Here is a 16050-nt window from a genome sequence, read left to right on the forward strand (position 1 = left end):
TCCTGGATTTGAGAAAAAGAATAAGGAAGGGATGGTGTACCTATAACACAAAGCCTTGTATGGACTAAAGAAAGCCCCTAGAGCTTGGAATCTGAAAATTGATTCATTTTTCAAGAATCAGGGATTTCAGAAATGTGAGAGGAAGTATGGTGTCTATGTTCAGCATACTTCTGAAGGCAATATGATTCTGGAATATTTGTATGTTGATAGCATTTTGCTAACAGAAAGTTGTGAACATGAGATAACTAAGTTTAAGGAGGAGGTGATGAATGAGTTTGAGATGACTGGTCTAGGAAATATGGTTTATTTTCTAGGGATGGAGATTATGTACTCTGAGAAAGGCATAATTTTACATCAGCTGAAATATGAACTTGAGCTTCTGAAGAGATTTGAGTTACTGAATTATAAAGTTACTTTCATACGTGATGATACAAATCAGAAATTGGATTCTAATTCTGATGGTGATGATGTAGATGCGACAATGTTCAAGCAGTTGGTAGATTCTCTGAGGTATTTGTGTAATACCAGACCTGCTATTTGTTATGCAGTTGGAACGGTGAATAGGTTTTTGAGTAAACCAAAGTGGTCTCATTACCAAATAGCTGTCAGAATTCTGAGGCATATAAAGGGAACTCTGAATTACGGAGTTTTGTTCCCTTCTGGTGTTGAAACTGACTCAAAGCTTTTGAGTTACTCATATTCTGATTGGCGTGGAGACAGAATTGACAGAAGAAGTACTTCTGAATACTTGTTTAAGTTTCTTGGAAGTCATATTTCTTGGTGTTCCAAGAAGCAACCAATTGTTGCTTTGTTAACCTATGAATTAGAATATATTGCAGGTGTTGTGACTGCATGTCAAGTTGTGTGACTTCTGAATTTACTACAGGATCTGAAGATTAAAGTAAACAAGCCTCTAAAGTTGATGATTGATAACAAGTCTGCTATCAATCTTGCCAAGAGCCCAATGCTGCATGGGAGAAGCAAGCATAATGAGACTAAGTATCACTTTATGAGAAATCAGGTTCAGAATGAAGTGCTAGAATTTGTGCACTGTAGCACCGAGAAACAGCTGGCAGATGTTCTGAAGAGGACGATAAAGACTGATCAATTTCTCCACTTAAGGGATGAAATTGGTGTTGTTAGTTTTGGTTAAGCTGAATATGAATTAATGGATGCTGTTAGAATTGATTCATTTTCAGAAACTTGTAGATAGAGTTTGTTAGAGGGTATTTTAGTATTTCTCTTAAGTCTCACTTGTATTTAAGCAAGTGAGTGGTGTGAACATCATTAATCCTTTTGCAATATGTGTAGTAGTGTGTGTGCAACCATTTGTAACCGTTTTAGAGTAATGGAAGTTTGTCATTATTCTCTCTTCTCTCTCTTATTTCCATTGTTCATCTTTATCACCTTGTACACCAACATACCTCACTTAGTGGAATAAGACTTAATTGAATATTTTTTTTTAATTCTACTTAGTCAATAATTACATGGATGTAAGTTTAACTCGACGTAATTCATCTATTAACTTTTAAGAACCAAAATTCGGATTATTAGACTATTAGAAATAAATAAATGATAAATTTAAATATAATTTATTATATAATTTAATACATTATATTTATAGTTTATTAATTTGTTGGCCTTTGACATATTTTATTACATGATTTGGAGTACATAACTATTATGCACATGTCCATAGGATAAGAGATACTTCAAACGATATATATATATATATATATAAATATAATCTCACGAATGTTGAATTCATTTAAAAATATCATGAATGTTGAATTCATTTAAAAATAATATGGAGATTCTGTTGGAGAAATCATATCTAATAATAATCTAGACACACACTCATTCCAAACATCCTTACTCTTTTTTCAAATTAAAATTCTACCTGCCTTAAATTGTGGAGATGACAAAACAAATTTAGTGATATCTTTATGACATTTCTGTCCCAAATCACTCTCAAGATTAATACAACATGTATCATTAACAATTTGATTAGCATAAATTGAACTATCAAATATCACTTTACCACAAATTAGGCCTATGTAAAACAAGAATTACGAAAATCTATAATATAAAAAAATTAGATGATGTGAAAAACATATTTTTGCCCCTTTCTCTTTTTCTGCCATGTCACCTTTATATAAATATATAAATAAATATTAAAAATTATTAAATTTTCTTTAATTTAAATGATGAGAATAATTCTTTTTTATCTCTTTCAAGTATATAATAGATTGACTATTTTGTGCATATATCACATTCAACTTTCTAGATAGCTGACTTTACAACTTTTCAACGTTTTTGGATTTTTCATATATTTTTAGGAAACAAAACTAATATTTATTATACCGAAAAAAATACATTGTTAATTGAAATCTTTTTATATAGGAGAGAAAATACTATTGTTATAAACGATAACAACTTTAATATTGATTTAAATATTTTTATAAATATTATCAAAATAAAAATAATATTTTGATTTAAATATTTGTATAAACAAAAATAACTTTAATATTGATTAAAATTTATTTATAAATAATGTCAAAACAAAAATAATATTTATATACGGAAAAAAAATATATTGTTGATTAGAATATTTTTATATACAAAAACAAATACTATTCTTATAAACGAGATCAATTTTATTACTGATTCAAATATTGAATAATAAATTTATCGACAATTGTATTCTCTCTTATAACATAATTGTCTTATTTGTTAAAAAAATTAAACGATTAATTTATCTAATATAAGTTTCAATAATTTTTTTATAATTAAATTATTATTGATATTATTGTTTACCTTTCATCTTCTACATCTATTATTATTCCAACTTAAATTTACTATTTTTCTTAAGTTTTTTCTATTTTCAACTTTTAATTTTTATTACAATCTACAAACAAATGCGCGTCCAAAACCATATCCCACCCAAAAACATATCCCGTCCGTAGTCACAAGTTTCTTACTAGTTTTTATTAGTATGAGAAATAAATTATTAACTTTTAAGAAGTAAAATTCTGATTATTATACTATTCAAAAGAAATAAAAAGAAAAAAACTTAATTGAATTTATCACATGATTTGATATTTTATTACATGATTTGGAGCACATAACTATTATGCATAGGTGCATAAATGATACTTTATATAATACATATATAAATATAATCGTATGAACATAGAATTCATTTAAAAGTAATATGGAGCTTCTGCCGGAGAAATTATATCTAATAATAATCTAGACACACAATCATTCCAAACATCTTTACTCCTTTTCCAAATCAAAACTCTATCTTCCTTGTATTGTGGAGATGATAAAATATATCTAGTCATATCTTCATGACACTTTTGTCCCAAATCACTCTCAAGGTTAACACAACATGTATCACTAACCGTTTGATTAGCGAAAAATGCACTAAAAAATATCTCATTACCACAAAATGGGTATAGTTTTTTAGCACAATTTGTTAAATATTTTTCAAATGATGATAATGACCTTTGTGTAGGAGATTCAATAGGTGGATTGGGAACATCATTTGAAAGCCCTGTTTGGGCTAACAAAATAAAACTAGTCATGAATATCAACAATAGACTAATAGTGATGGATGCACCCATATTTTATTTTGGTTAAGGATTACTATTTGAATGCTTCATTCCCAATGAAAAATGCATGTTATATTTATAGTTTCAAAAAACCAAGTAACCAACATTTAATTTAATTTGATTTTAAAACTCTAATGAAACTCAAATAATTCTATTAATGTTTGTAAGTTTTTAAATACAGTTTATATTTATAATAATATCATACGTTTTTATACACATAAATCGTTGAATTTTTAATAAAAAATAGAACTTCTAAGTTGGTTTTTTTTAAAAATAATTAATAAACATGCGTGTGTATATATATATATATATATATATATATATATATATATATATATATATATATATATATATATACTAGTATATATATATATATATATATACACTATATATATATATATATATATATATATATATATATATATATATATATTAGTTTGTTGTACTGTAAAAGACCAACCAGTCTATACTTCAGTATCAGTTGTCAATGATGAATGTCATAACATTCTGTTTGGCATTCAGACAATATGCTATGTGCCAGGTCAGTTATTCCCTTGATAAACAGACTGAAATACATACTGAGTTATAACAGACAGAATGTCACGTGCAGAAGGTAAAAACACAAGTAATTGTTAACCCAGTTCGGTACAACATTACCTACTATGGGGGCATACCAAGCCAGGAAGAAGATCCACTATCAGCAGTATTAATTCAGAGTTAAACTCCCCCGTTTACAATTCTTCACTTAATCCCTACCCAATGTAATCTATACCTAGAAACTCCTAGATAGAAACCTCCAGTTTCCATTCCTATCACTACCATTACAATGTAATGCTAAACACCTTGAACTTGCTTCACAGCTTCGTTCAAGAACATAACAACTCTTACCTATAGGCTTTGAGTTACAAATACTCTCATGCTTTCGAGCACTGAGAAACACTTGGTAACCTTCCCACAGGTTGGGAGGTTTACCTCACACACACCCCTAATTTTACATTATTTGAGGCTATCTAAAACCTAGGTTACAATCTGCTATTTATAACCTAAACACCCAACTGGATTTGGGCCTTCAGAAATCGCAGCAAACTTCTCCTTTGCTGTTACAAAGCCAGCAGAAAACTTCTGCTACAATCAAGGTCTTCAATCTTTTATTTCCTAAAATATCTCCATATTTAGAAACTGTATATTCACCAAATATTCTGATTGAGTCTTCAAGATCTCCACAAATAACGCCACCTAGGATTCTGACTAATCCCAGAATATTAAATCAGTTAACACATACCAGAATGAACTAATTCAGTTTTATACACATGCGTGATGTCACAGTCACGATGTCGTGACATCTTATATGACATGTTGGTCCAGATGTTGAACTTCTTCAACCCAACATATTAAAACAACAGAGGTGATTACATTATTTGTTTTACAAAATTAATGCCAATACTAAGGTACTAACAAGATACAGTCAAGAAATACTTCTCCTAAAAATAAAAACAGAAGAGCTCGCTAAGGTGAAAACCCGAAAGGGCGGCTTAGGCAAAATATGAGCGTCTCGGTGGATTGAAAACCCGAAAGGGCGGTCCAGGCAAAAGTTAGAGACATAAAAACAAATGAATGTATGTATCCCGCTAGATTGAGTACCCCACCCTCGGGCAATCTAGGCAAAAAAAAGGGATTTGGCAAGTAACTGCATCTTGACAAGACTTTGTTCTACAACTGTTATCCGTCAGAGATTCTCGCCCATTCATCATCAACCAAAGCTTCAAATACATCAGATTCAGAAGTGGTGGAGAAATGATCATTATGTTCAATGTAGCCCTTTTCCAATATATATCACCGATTTTAAATTTGTAAAGATCTATGGAGTCTTGCCATTTGCAGACTACCATTCCATCAAATAAATTTGAGCCTTTGTCCATTTATTTGCACTCTTATTTGTTTCTATTCAACAAAAGTTTTGCATGTTTTAACTGAAAAAAATATCATTGTTTAAAATAATCAAATTTTTCATAATTTTATTTTAAACAAAGTGAACATTCACAATGACATAAGGATACTGGGAATGCCTTCAGTGCTCTCCCAAGGATGGTAAGATTCTTGACAAGGTAAGGCAGTTGTTCATATTCCTGGCATGTTGGTGCCCTCTTCCTCCTGAGCCTTTTGTGGTTTCTCCTCCTAACAGAGTGTTGGGAAGATTTATTCCTCCCTCCTTCTTTCAGCAGAATAGTGATTCTCCCTCCTTGGAAGATGTGATTTCATTATTTAGGACAGTGTTTGATGACCTTTGGAAGTTTCTGATTTGGTGGTTGTTCCCCACAGAGTTCCATGATCCCCTCTGATGATTTCCATGGCGGACTTTTGATGATCTTTGCCTCCAGTTGGAATGTTTTGCTCATTCCCCTGCGGAGATCTTTGTTATCCTGACTTTCTCTCTTGAGATGTAGTACCGGATGTTTGTACTTATTCGATGGACTTGTTGGTGTTAGAGATACCTCTTTGTCAGCATTCATCATATATAAAACTACGCATGTGTGCATATAGTTTTCAAACATTCGGATATTCATATCGCATTCTTTGCCATATATCTTTGTTTGCGATCCCCTGCTAGTTGGTAATACATTTCCCCAAGCAGATGTCGGTGTCTGAACTCCCCATATAGAGTCAACCCCTTAAGCAGAAAGTGTTTATCCTTCCTTCCATATTCCCCACCGAGTTATATCCTCGTGGATGATGGTTGTTTCTGTTTCCTCCCAACACATATATTGGGATGGGAGTCCCCATTGAGTTATATCCTCAGTGGGACGAGTCTTGATTCAACTTGCCTCTTTAGTTTGATGCTAGATTGGCCTCTTGTGACTGTTTCATGCGCTTCCCTGTGGTATAAATGAATAATTGCTCAGTAGTCAATAATCATTCATCTTATCCCCGGCAGAGTCTGTGGTTTTCTACCCTTATACCGGTAGTTGTAAACCCTATTTCATCCCCTTGCAAAGTTAACCTCTTTTTCATCCTAATCGATGACGGTTACCTTTCCGTGGTTTTCTACCCGGTACCCGGTAGATGTAATCCGCTCTTTGACGGTTATCATTATCCAATATTCGGTATCGATAAGTCCTTCACCCCCGGTGATATATATCTTAGATGATTGCTCTTATCAAGCAGTTTATCCCCAGCAAGTCATCTTTCATTTACCAATTGCCGGTAATGGTTGTTGCTCCCCTTGAATGGTCATCATTATATACCTAGTTTCGGTATCCCGATGCCTTTCTTTGACGGTCGATTTATCCTTTATTAACCCAGTAACCGGTTGTGGATAATCTTCCATGCGAGTATATTATCTACGTTCTGACGGTAATAGATAATATATCTCATGCACTCTTTGGTCGAAGTCTTTTGTTCTTCCCCAGTTGAGTAAGATTCGTATTCCTTTTTGGAATCGAATGTCCATCCTATAATCGAGTTTGCTTTTAGCCCTCTTTCGGATGATGAGTGTTTTGGGAATATTCCCCGATTCACGTTTTGGTTGGTCACCTATTATATGCCCAGTAATCGGTATCCTTGGTGTTCCTTCCTTCTGCTCCCTATTATGACCTTGTGTCCCCTTGCATAGTCAGATTTTTCTGAGTTGAAGTTTACCTTTTTAGGTATACCTCAGATGATTTCGGACGTTTGATATCTCTCACCCTTGTACCGGTCTTAGATATTCATTCTTCCCAAGCTTGCTGTTCTCTCACCTTTATACCGGTGTTCAGATCGCATGTGTCCTTGAGCTTATTACCCAGTAACCGGTAATACCTCATTTGTTATTTCCCCACCTGAGTCCGGATTTTATTCGAAGTATCCGTTATGGATAACTTTTGCTGTATTGGCATTACTCCCCAATACATGCGCCTTTGAGTCAGCTCGGGTCTTTCCATGGATTTACTCCTTTTGGAATTTTGCTCCCCAAGCTTTGAAGTCGTGACCTGCTCACGCATTTTATTCCTTTCTTATCCCCATGAGAGTCCCAGAGTCTCTGTCCCATGGAGTAAATTACTCATATGGATTATCAATTTCTCCTGATTTCTTTTCCTTCTTTGTGGACGCATATCTTCACAAAGTATTACCTTTTGCATACATACATTTGCATCATGAGGTCTCTTAGGGACCAAAATTCGTCTCTCTGTTATTATTTAAGCCCATTCTACCTCGTCGAGACGAAGATTTTAACCTTCACTTCTCTGGCTAGAATGACCTTAAATAGGGGCATCTGTAAGACCCCAATCTTGTCCCTAAGATCCCTCATGGCATCATAACATTGCATTTGCATTGCACCAAGGATCATAAGCATCTTGGTTCCCCTTACCTTTGGGTGGGACCTCTTGTGAGTGGTTTGAGATCACCAAACATGTTTGAATTGTATATTATTGCTTTTCTTATTTTGTTTACTAACCAAAAGCACAAAAATATGTCACTAACATTTCTTGTTTGTAGCTTGAGCAATCACAAAGTCAAGAGCTTCAAGGAGATCCTTTGTGCAGAGATATGGCCAAGTGAAGATGATAGCAAGCATGGTAATGGTTCCCAAAGCTCTCATCCATCAAATATGCCACCCTAGCATCTCAATTCATCATTTTGATCAAATCAAGTCAAAGGATTTGGGGTTTGTTCCCCAAGGAAACCCTAGTTCATCAGATCATCCACAATGCCTTGCTCTTGGAGCAACCTCAGCTCATGATCAAATACAATCAAGGGAAGTTTCTTTAATTCATCATTTCATGCATATTTGAACTTATTTGAGTATCCTCAATCATCAATTCATCAAGATATGAGTCATGGACTTGAGAGGTTGATCAGTCAATTCATCTGACTATTTTGAAATGCACTGAGACCTAACATTTTATGTGTTGGTAAAATGGAGATGATCCCAAAGGAAAAAATGTTCCTAAAGACAATATGAACAACTTTCATGTTCATCAAAAATTTATTTGAAGCTTGGAAGGTCATCTCCCATTCCAATACATTATAGGTCATTTTGACTGAAACCCTAATTTTGGGTCAACTTCCCAAGAACATAACTCATTCATTTTTTATTCTTTTCAGGTGGGATCAAATGAATTGGAAAGCTTACGATGTCTACTTCAAATGTTATGTTGAACAAAATTTCAAAATCACAAAGAAAATACATGTGATAATGCAAAACATTATGGGTCACTTTGGACCAAATGCATTGAAAGGCAAAAAAGTCCAACTTCAAGTACCCATAAATATTTCATCAAAAATCCAAATGATGCAAAATTTAAGTCCATTTTGATTGCCTTGAAAAGATCTACAACTTTGATGTTGAAGGTTGTTTCATTTGAAGTTTTCATCATCAAAACAGAGGGGCTTGAACATTGGCCAAATTTGGAAACCTCACCTTTGCATGTTTTGCACCTTACACTTTAAACTCAAAATTCACTAATTTCCACACTTCAAATGGATTTTTTTCCCAACAATACATTTGCTCCTTACATCAAGACCTTTCCAACCATTACTCACATGCTCATGTTTGGATTTGGCAAATGGCATTTTCGAAGAGGAGGGGTTTTAGGCATGATTATGCATAACATGTTGAAATTCATCACACAAGCCAATTCACTCCAAACTACACGTCCAAACTATCTCACATTCATTTCAGCTTGCATTTGCACCAAGTTTTGGGCCTCACATGCGCCTGTACAGACCCATGCATGGAGGACCCAATTCACATGCACACGAGTTTGATCATGCATTGCATCAGCTCTTGCTACAAATACACTTTCTTGCTTCACTTGAAATCCAACCTAATGGCGCCTGAGATGCTGCACAACTGAATCCATAACCATTACCAAAGGAACTATTTCACTTTTCTTCAAATTTTTCAGATCTGAAATTCAACTAAATCTGGTTGAATCTTTGGATCTAACGTTCCTAGACCTCTCTCTCATAGTCCATTATACTTCTATTTTGCAAAAGGAAGCAAAGAAATCAGCTCAAATCTCCTCAATTCAAAGGTATGGTCCAACTGATTTTTGCTTCGAATCTCCTTGTTCCATGATCTATTTTCCTGGCTATTGTGTTTTCTGAAGTCCTCACTTGAGAGGCAAGCCAGTGGTGGCTTTGATTTTGTGTTTTGATGAACTGCAATTTATGTACCTGAATCTTCCAGCTCAGATTTCTTATTCTATAGAAAGCTTGAGTACAATTCAAGGTTACAGGGGTGATGTACATCACCCCAACTTCATTTTGATGTATGGGTCGTGCCATTTGGTTACCTCTTTTTGCTCTGCAATTTTTGAACGTGGCCGGAGTTTGGTCGGAGAAGACGATGGCGCTGGCCATCGTCTGGTCTCCAGATTCAATCTGGACCGTTCATCCATTTTCCCAGATGCAATCACGTACATCCATTGTTATGACTTTTCATTTGGCATGGTGTGATGCGTTTGACCCGCGTGTATGGTGAACACGCGCTTCCTAGCCGTGTGATGATCCGCGTCAATTAATGAATCATCATCAGACGGCTCACGCTTTTTCTATTTTCTTAATTTCTGATTTTATTTCTTTTATTTCCATTATTTTCAAAAATTCATATCTTCTTCATTTTTAATCCAAAAAATATGGGACCAATTGTATTCTTCTCCAAATCATTTCTAGTTTCTAATTTTGATTTTTAATATTTTTTATTTTGTCATTTGACATTTTTTGTGAATTTTCTCTTTTCTGGTTATTTTTAATTCATTTTAAATAGTTTTTGATATTCAAAAAATACAAATATATTTTCCAAACCTATTTGAATGATGATGGATCTATGAAAAATATTCTCATCAATTTTTTAATTGATTTGAGATTTATTTGAGATTTTAGTTCAATTATGTTATTTTTATTCAGTTTTAATTGATTAAAAATAGTTGCTGACTTTTAAAAATGCTGAAATTTTTTGTCAAACCTTGTTTGACCTTGTTGAACTTGGGATAAATCACTTGGACCTTTCAAGGTTGATTTGAAGTGATTTTGAAGTTTGAACTTTCTTTTATTTTTAAATCAAGTTTATTTTAATATTAAAAATGCCAAAAATATTTTGCTTATTGTTTAACCTCCAATCTTCATCCCATTTCTGGTTTCTCATTGTTTGACTTTGAATTTCAATGTCATTTGGTCAACACACATGGATTGGTACATTCTATTTCACCTTATGCACTTTATTCTTTCCATTTCCTTTTTCCATTATTCATCTCTTTCTTCTTCTTCTTCTTTTTCTTTTTGACCAATGAGTTGAAGGTTGATAAGTTAGCATTGATTAGGGAGACTTAATGTTCCTTGATTCAAATATAGTTCATATTGATCAATTGATCAAGTGAATGGCTTTGCATTAAGGATAGGTTGTTTCCTAAATCATGCAAAGGACTTAAACCAATACAAGATCAATTCTCTTCTTCTTTTTGGCATGGCAAGTTGTTGGAACTTGGTTCACTAACCAAGACTTCTAACTTGTGTTGTTGCCTACATTATTATTGACCGGCCTTAGATAGTTGTGACTTCTACATAAGTCCAATTACGATTGCTTAACATAGCGCTAAATTTGCCTTATGGCACACTAACTACTAACACTAACTATTAACCAGTAACATTTACTTTTGCTCTTTACTTTTATGCAATTTACTATTCTTGCATATATTATCCATTTGTTTTTTCCTTTGCTCACTTGAGCACATGTTTATGTTAATGGAATTTGCCTTTTGCTCACTTGAGCACATAATTATGTATATACTATTGTGTTTGTGTTTTGTTTGATTGTTGTGAACCAAATGCAAAAAAAAAAATGGACAAAAGGACTTAGACTTTAGGACCTTCCCTATGCAAAATGGAGTCAAAGAGCAACTAGGCCTCATGCCTTTAGAATGCTTAAAGCTTGAAAATGAACATTGAAAGGACCATATTCTAAACTCCCTCTTGTCCATTCTTTGATTTGTAAATAGAACCTTTTGATGTGTGTGTTTCTTTGTGCTAGGGATTCCAACTTGATCCAAATTGGGGAACCATTGCCACGTGCTTCTAAGAGAGAAAGATTCAAGATACATTGAGGAACCTTCCAAGAGTTCATTTGATTGTTGATTGCTTGAGTTTATGCTTATGTGATTGCTTATTCCAAAGGATGGGAGCTACTTGGATCATCCATATGATCTCAAGAGAGGAACTCCTTTTATGGTTTTGTTTCTTATCCCTCACCTTTTGCATTGCTTAGGATCTTAGCCATTCTTCTTCTTCTCCTCTCCACTCTAACCCAAGCCAAAACTTTTTGTGCAAACATTTAATACTTGTTTTCAACATTAGAAACCTAAGACTTATGCTTTTGATTTTCAAGCTTTCTTTTCTTAATACTCATTTTGAATAGAATCTCTAAGTCAACTTTGACCATATTTTGTACATACTTTCCATTGGTAAATATAACCCATTCAAATGTCTTTTGTGGTTTCAATGGCCACTCTCTTAATCAAAACTTTTTTTCATAACCTTTATCTATTAGGTTTGAGTTATCCTTGAGGTAGATGTAATACTCACCTATATCCTTAGTGATGGACAATGAGTCTTCCATGCTTATTATAGGCTTAACCCCTCACTAGCATGTTGAAGCTATCCTCACATGGTGGATTTGTGGTTTTAGGTTGAGTTTTCTCCCTTGGATAACAAAAGACCTTAAGGCTTTTGGACCAATCAATTCACCAACTCACTTTGGAATTTTTACCCCGAACTACGAGGTTTTGATCCTAATCTTTTTTAAGATGGTACGTAGGCAATGGGTTTATCCATCCAAACACAAAAGTGTAAATAACTTGTATATTCTCTTCTCATCTCTTCAATCATGTTTGCACAAACAAATTTTTTCACAAAAAATAACAACCTTACAACAAGTATGAAAAGGGCTCCCTAGGATTACCTAGGATGTTTTGGGTGCCTAACACTTTCCCATTGCATAACCAACCCCCTTCCCAGATCTCTGACTCTCTTTTACTAGTTTTTGATTTGATAAAACTTTTAGGTTTTTGTTCGCTTTCTAACCATTCCTTTGGATAAATAGAAGTGCAGTGGCGACTCGACTTGTATGATTTACCTTGGATTTAGTCAATATCTCTAATGGAAACGAATACCCCGCTACAGAAAAGTGGCGACTCTGCTGGGGAGATTTGCCTAGTGGGTTTTGCCTACTTTTCATTTTTGTTGTATTGTTGCGTATATTGTTTTGTGACATATTTTTGTGCAATTTGGGATTACTGTATTGTATGTAATGATTGAATTGCTTGAATATTAATTCCTTGTATGCTTGGTGATCTTTGTGAGATGAGTTCTATACCCGGACACGAGTGCACTTAGGATAGGAGAATGGCATAGTCTTGTTGACTTGTGTGGAGTTATTCCTTAGCAAGTTGACTTGCAAGCCCATTCACTTGGTGGAGGTCATGTTGGGATCAATAATGTCACACAAGTAGTTGTGGTTAGACATTACTCTTTCCAATATAGACCTTAGAAGCCAAGGACCTTAGTTTACCAAGCCCATCTTGGCCTATTCTTAGGATGTAGTGCGAAAGTCGTTAAAGTGTAAGATTTGATACGACTGTTACGCGATACTACACTTATAAGAGTCTCTCTTGAGAATATTTTTGGAATATGAGTAGTCGTTTCTCCGACAATATCCGAAAGATGGGATGATGACTATGGGAACCTCTTGTAGAACATGTTTGGCAGGTTTAAACCCTAGTACACTCCCTTTGGGTGGTTCTTAACTGAAACCCCATGCTCGTGACTTGCAACAAACCCTTGATTCGTGGTTGATCCGTTCATGTGTCCTTAATATCAATGGAACTTGGGTGTTGATAAGGTGTAAACCATAATCCACCAAAATGGATGATTGATATTAAGGATAACATGATCCATCCCACGACCTTTGTTTGGTGTGCTTTGCTTGATCCTTGAGTGTGATTATTGCATTCATGCATTCATGCACCCATTTGCGTCCATATCATTAATAATAAGAAAAAATTTCAAGGAATTTAAGAGGTCTATTTGCAAATTTTCAGACATGGAAAGACAAAGAAGGAATACAAAGAAGTACAGCTTCAGACAACCAGATTTGAAAGAGTTAAGGAATTTGACATCCTATGTACTAGATCCCTTGGGTTTCAAGGCTCGTTTTGGGAAGCTTCTTTTTCTTCTGACTACTCAGGTGGACGAAGGGTTGATGAGTGTGTTGGTGCAGTTTTATGATCCTTTGTACCGTTGCTTCACATTTCCGGATTTTTAGCTTTTGCCCACGCTTGAGGAGTATGCCCATCTTGTGGGTATACCTATTCTAGACCAGTTGCCGTTCTGTGGCTTGGAGAGTATTCCTACTTCTCAAGAGATAGCTGACATGTTGCGTATAGATGAATCTCTGGTTGGTGCTCATATGACTACCAAAGGTGGAATTCAAGGTCTCCCTTCTGAGTTCCTCATTACTCAAGCTATTATGTATGGGAAGGCCATGAGTGAGGACGCCTTTGAGGCCATATTTGTACTTCTCATCTATGGGTTAGTGTTGTTCCCCAACATCAACAAGTTTGTGGATGTGAACGCTATTAGGATCTTCTCTACTCTTAATCCCGTTCCGACTCTGTTGGGTGGTGGCGCCATTGTGTGTTGTTTGCCTCCGTGGTATAAGTGGTTTATTTCTCACTTACCACAGACGGTCGCCTTCAAAGAGAACAAGGGATGTCTACGGTGGTCCACGAGACTTATGTCTCTCACTAATGATGATATCTCTTGGTACAACCGTGTGTATGATGGTGTGCAGATTATCGACTCTTGTGGTGAATTCTCCAATGTACCTCTTCTTGGTACACGTGGTAGGATTAACTACAACCCTGTTTTGGCACGTCGTCAGCTTGGGTTCCCCCTAAAGGATAAACCCAATAACATTCTGTTAGAAGGTGTGTTCTTTCAGGAGGGTAAAGATCCCCAAGGCTTGAAAGCTAGGATGGTCCGCGCTTGGCGCAAGATTCATAGGAAAGGAAGGAATGGGTTGGGTCCTAAGAACTGTGTCGCTTTGGAGCCTTATACTGCTTGGGTTAAGAAGAGAGCGTCTGAGTATCTCATGCCTTACGAGTATCCAAGACCTACACCTTTGGGTACGGATGGGCCTTCAACCCTCCCTAACCAAGGAGTAGAGGAGTTGAGAGACGAAGACCGTTCACGTGCCTGGATCCGCGAATGAGAAGAGTTGCTTCAGCAGATCAAGGAAAAGGATGCTTTGATTGAGTTCCTCGAGCATCAGGTTATTGATGATCCTAATGATGCATGGACTTCTCTACTTCCTCAGTCTTCCAAGTTCTGGAAGAGGAAGTACGATCGACTCGCCAAGGAGAAGGCAGATATGGAGGCAGCCTATGAGGAGGAGGTGAAGAGGCTTCGTGCACCCTATCTTCCCGTGTCCTGAGCTTTGGATGATTGTTTCTAGGGATCCATAGGATGATTATTTTCCTTTTCTCTTGTATATGGTTACCAATGTTGTACTTCTTTGATGTAAAACCATTTTCCAGATATTAGTGACAAGATATTTTCATATATGATAAATGTTTAATACTTCCAAATATTTGCAAATAGAACTCTAAAATTCCTCTGAAATAAAAACAAATCATATGCACAAGAATTGCATGCATCATATGCATAAGCAGGTTTTGTTCCCAGCTTCTTGTCCTTTGGTCTAACTCTGTGTTCTTCATTTATTCAAAGACAAGCTGACTCACCGGTACTACACCAGAGCTAATTCTTCGAGACTGATGGATCATCTAGAACAAGAGAACCGCGAGCTGAAGGAAGAAGTAGCTAGGTTGACTGCCTTGATGGAGTCATTCTTGGCCGCTCAGAGCCAATCTTCTCCAACGCCATCAACTCCTCCCTAGAGGACGGTCATTTCTGAGATTGTGACTTCTACTGTGCCTGCTGCAACGGCTCATTTTGCACCATCTTTGCCAGCCGGGTTCCCTTGGGGAATGCCCCCCAACTTTGTACTAGAGGGTTTCGCCCCTACTCTTGCTTCTCTGCCGGCACCTAGCCCGGTCCTTTCAGTGCCACCGGCCATTGTGCACACGTTACCAAGGGTCGAAGATACCATCTACCACTCTGAGCCATCTGAGGGCCAAGATGTTTATGAAAAGATGGATGATATGAAGGACCAATTCCTTGAGCTTCACAAGGAACTGAAAACTTTGAGGGGGAAAGACCTCTTTGATAAAAGTGCTGCTGAGTTGTGCCTTGTGCCCAACGTGAAGATCCCTATTAAATTCAAAGTTCCTGACTTTGAGAAGTATAAGGGAAACACATGCCCCCTCATCCATCTTGTGATGTATGCTCGCAAGATGTCAACGCAAACTGACAATGACGAACTGCTCATCCACTATTT

At 35.7% G+C, this 16050-nt stretch overlaps 1 protein-coding gene across 1 annotated transcript; it reads left to right on the forward strand.

Moving 5' to 3' along the window:
- Nucleotides 1-316: 316 nt before the first annotated feature.
- On the forward strand, nt 317-868 carry LOC127094577 (secreted RxLR effector protein 161-like). The gene has a single exon (XM_051033397.1). It carries the CDS (start codon nt 317-319, stop codon nt 866-868), a length of 552 nt encoding a protein of 183 aa, XP_050889354.1.
- Nucleotides 869-16050: the final 15182 nt, after the last annotated feature.

The sequence above is a fragment of the Lathyrus oleraceus genome, chromosome 6 (assembly GCF_024323335.1).
Source record: "Lathyrus oleraceus cultivar Zhongwan6 chromosome 6, CAAS_Psat_ZW6_1.0, whole genome shotgun sequence".
Taxonomy (NCBI): Eukaryota; Viridiplantae; Streptophyta; class Magnoliopsida; order Fabales; family Fabaceae; genus Lathyrus; species Lathyrus oleraceus.

Coding starts and splice junctions, on each gene's coding strand:
- LOC127094577 (XM_051033397.1), top strand. CDS start 317: ATGGAGATTATGTACTCTGAGAAAGGCATAATTTTACATCAGCTGAAA.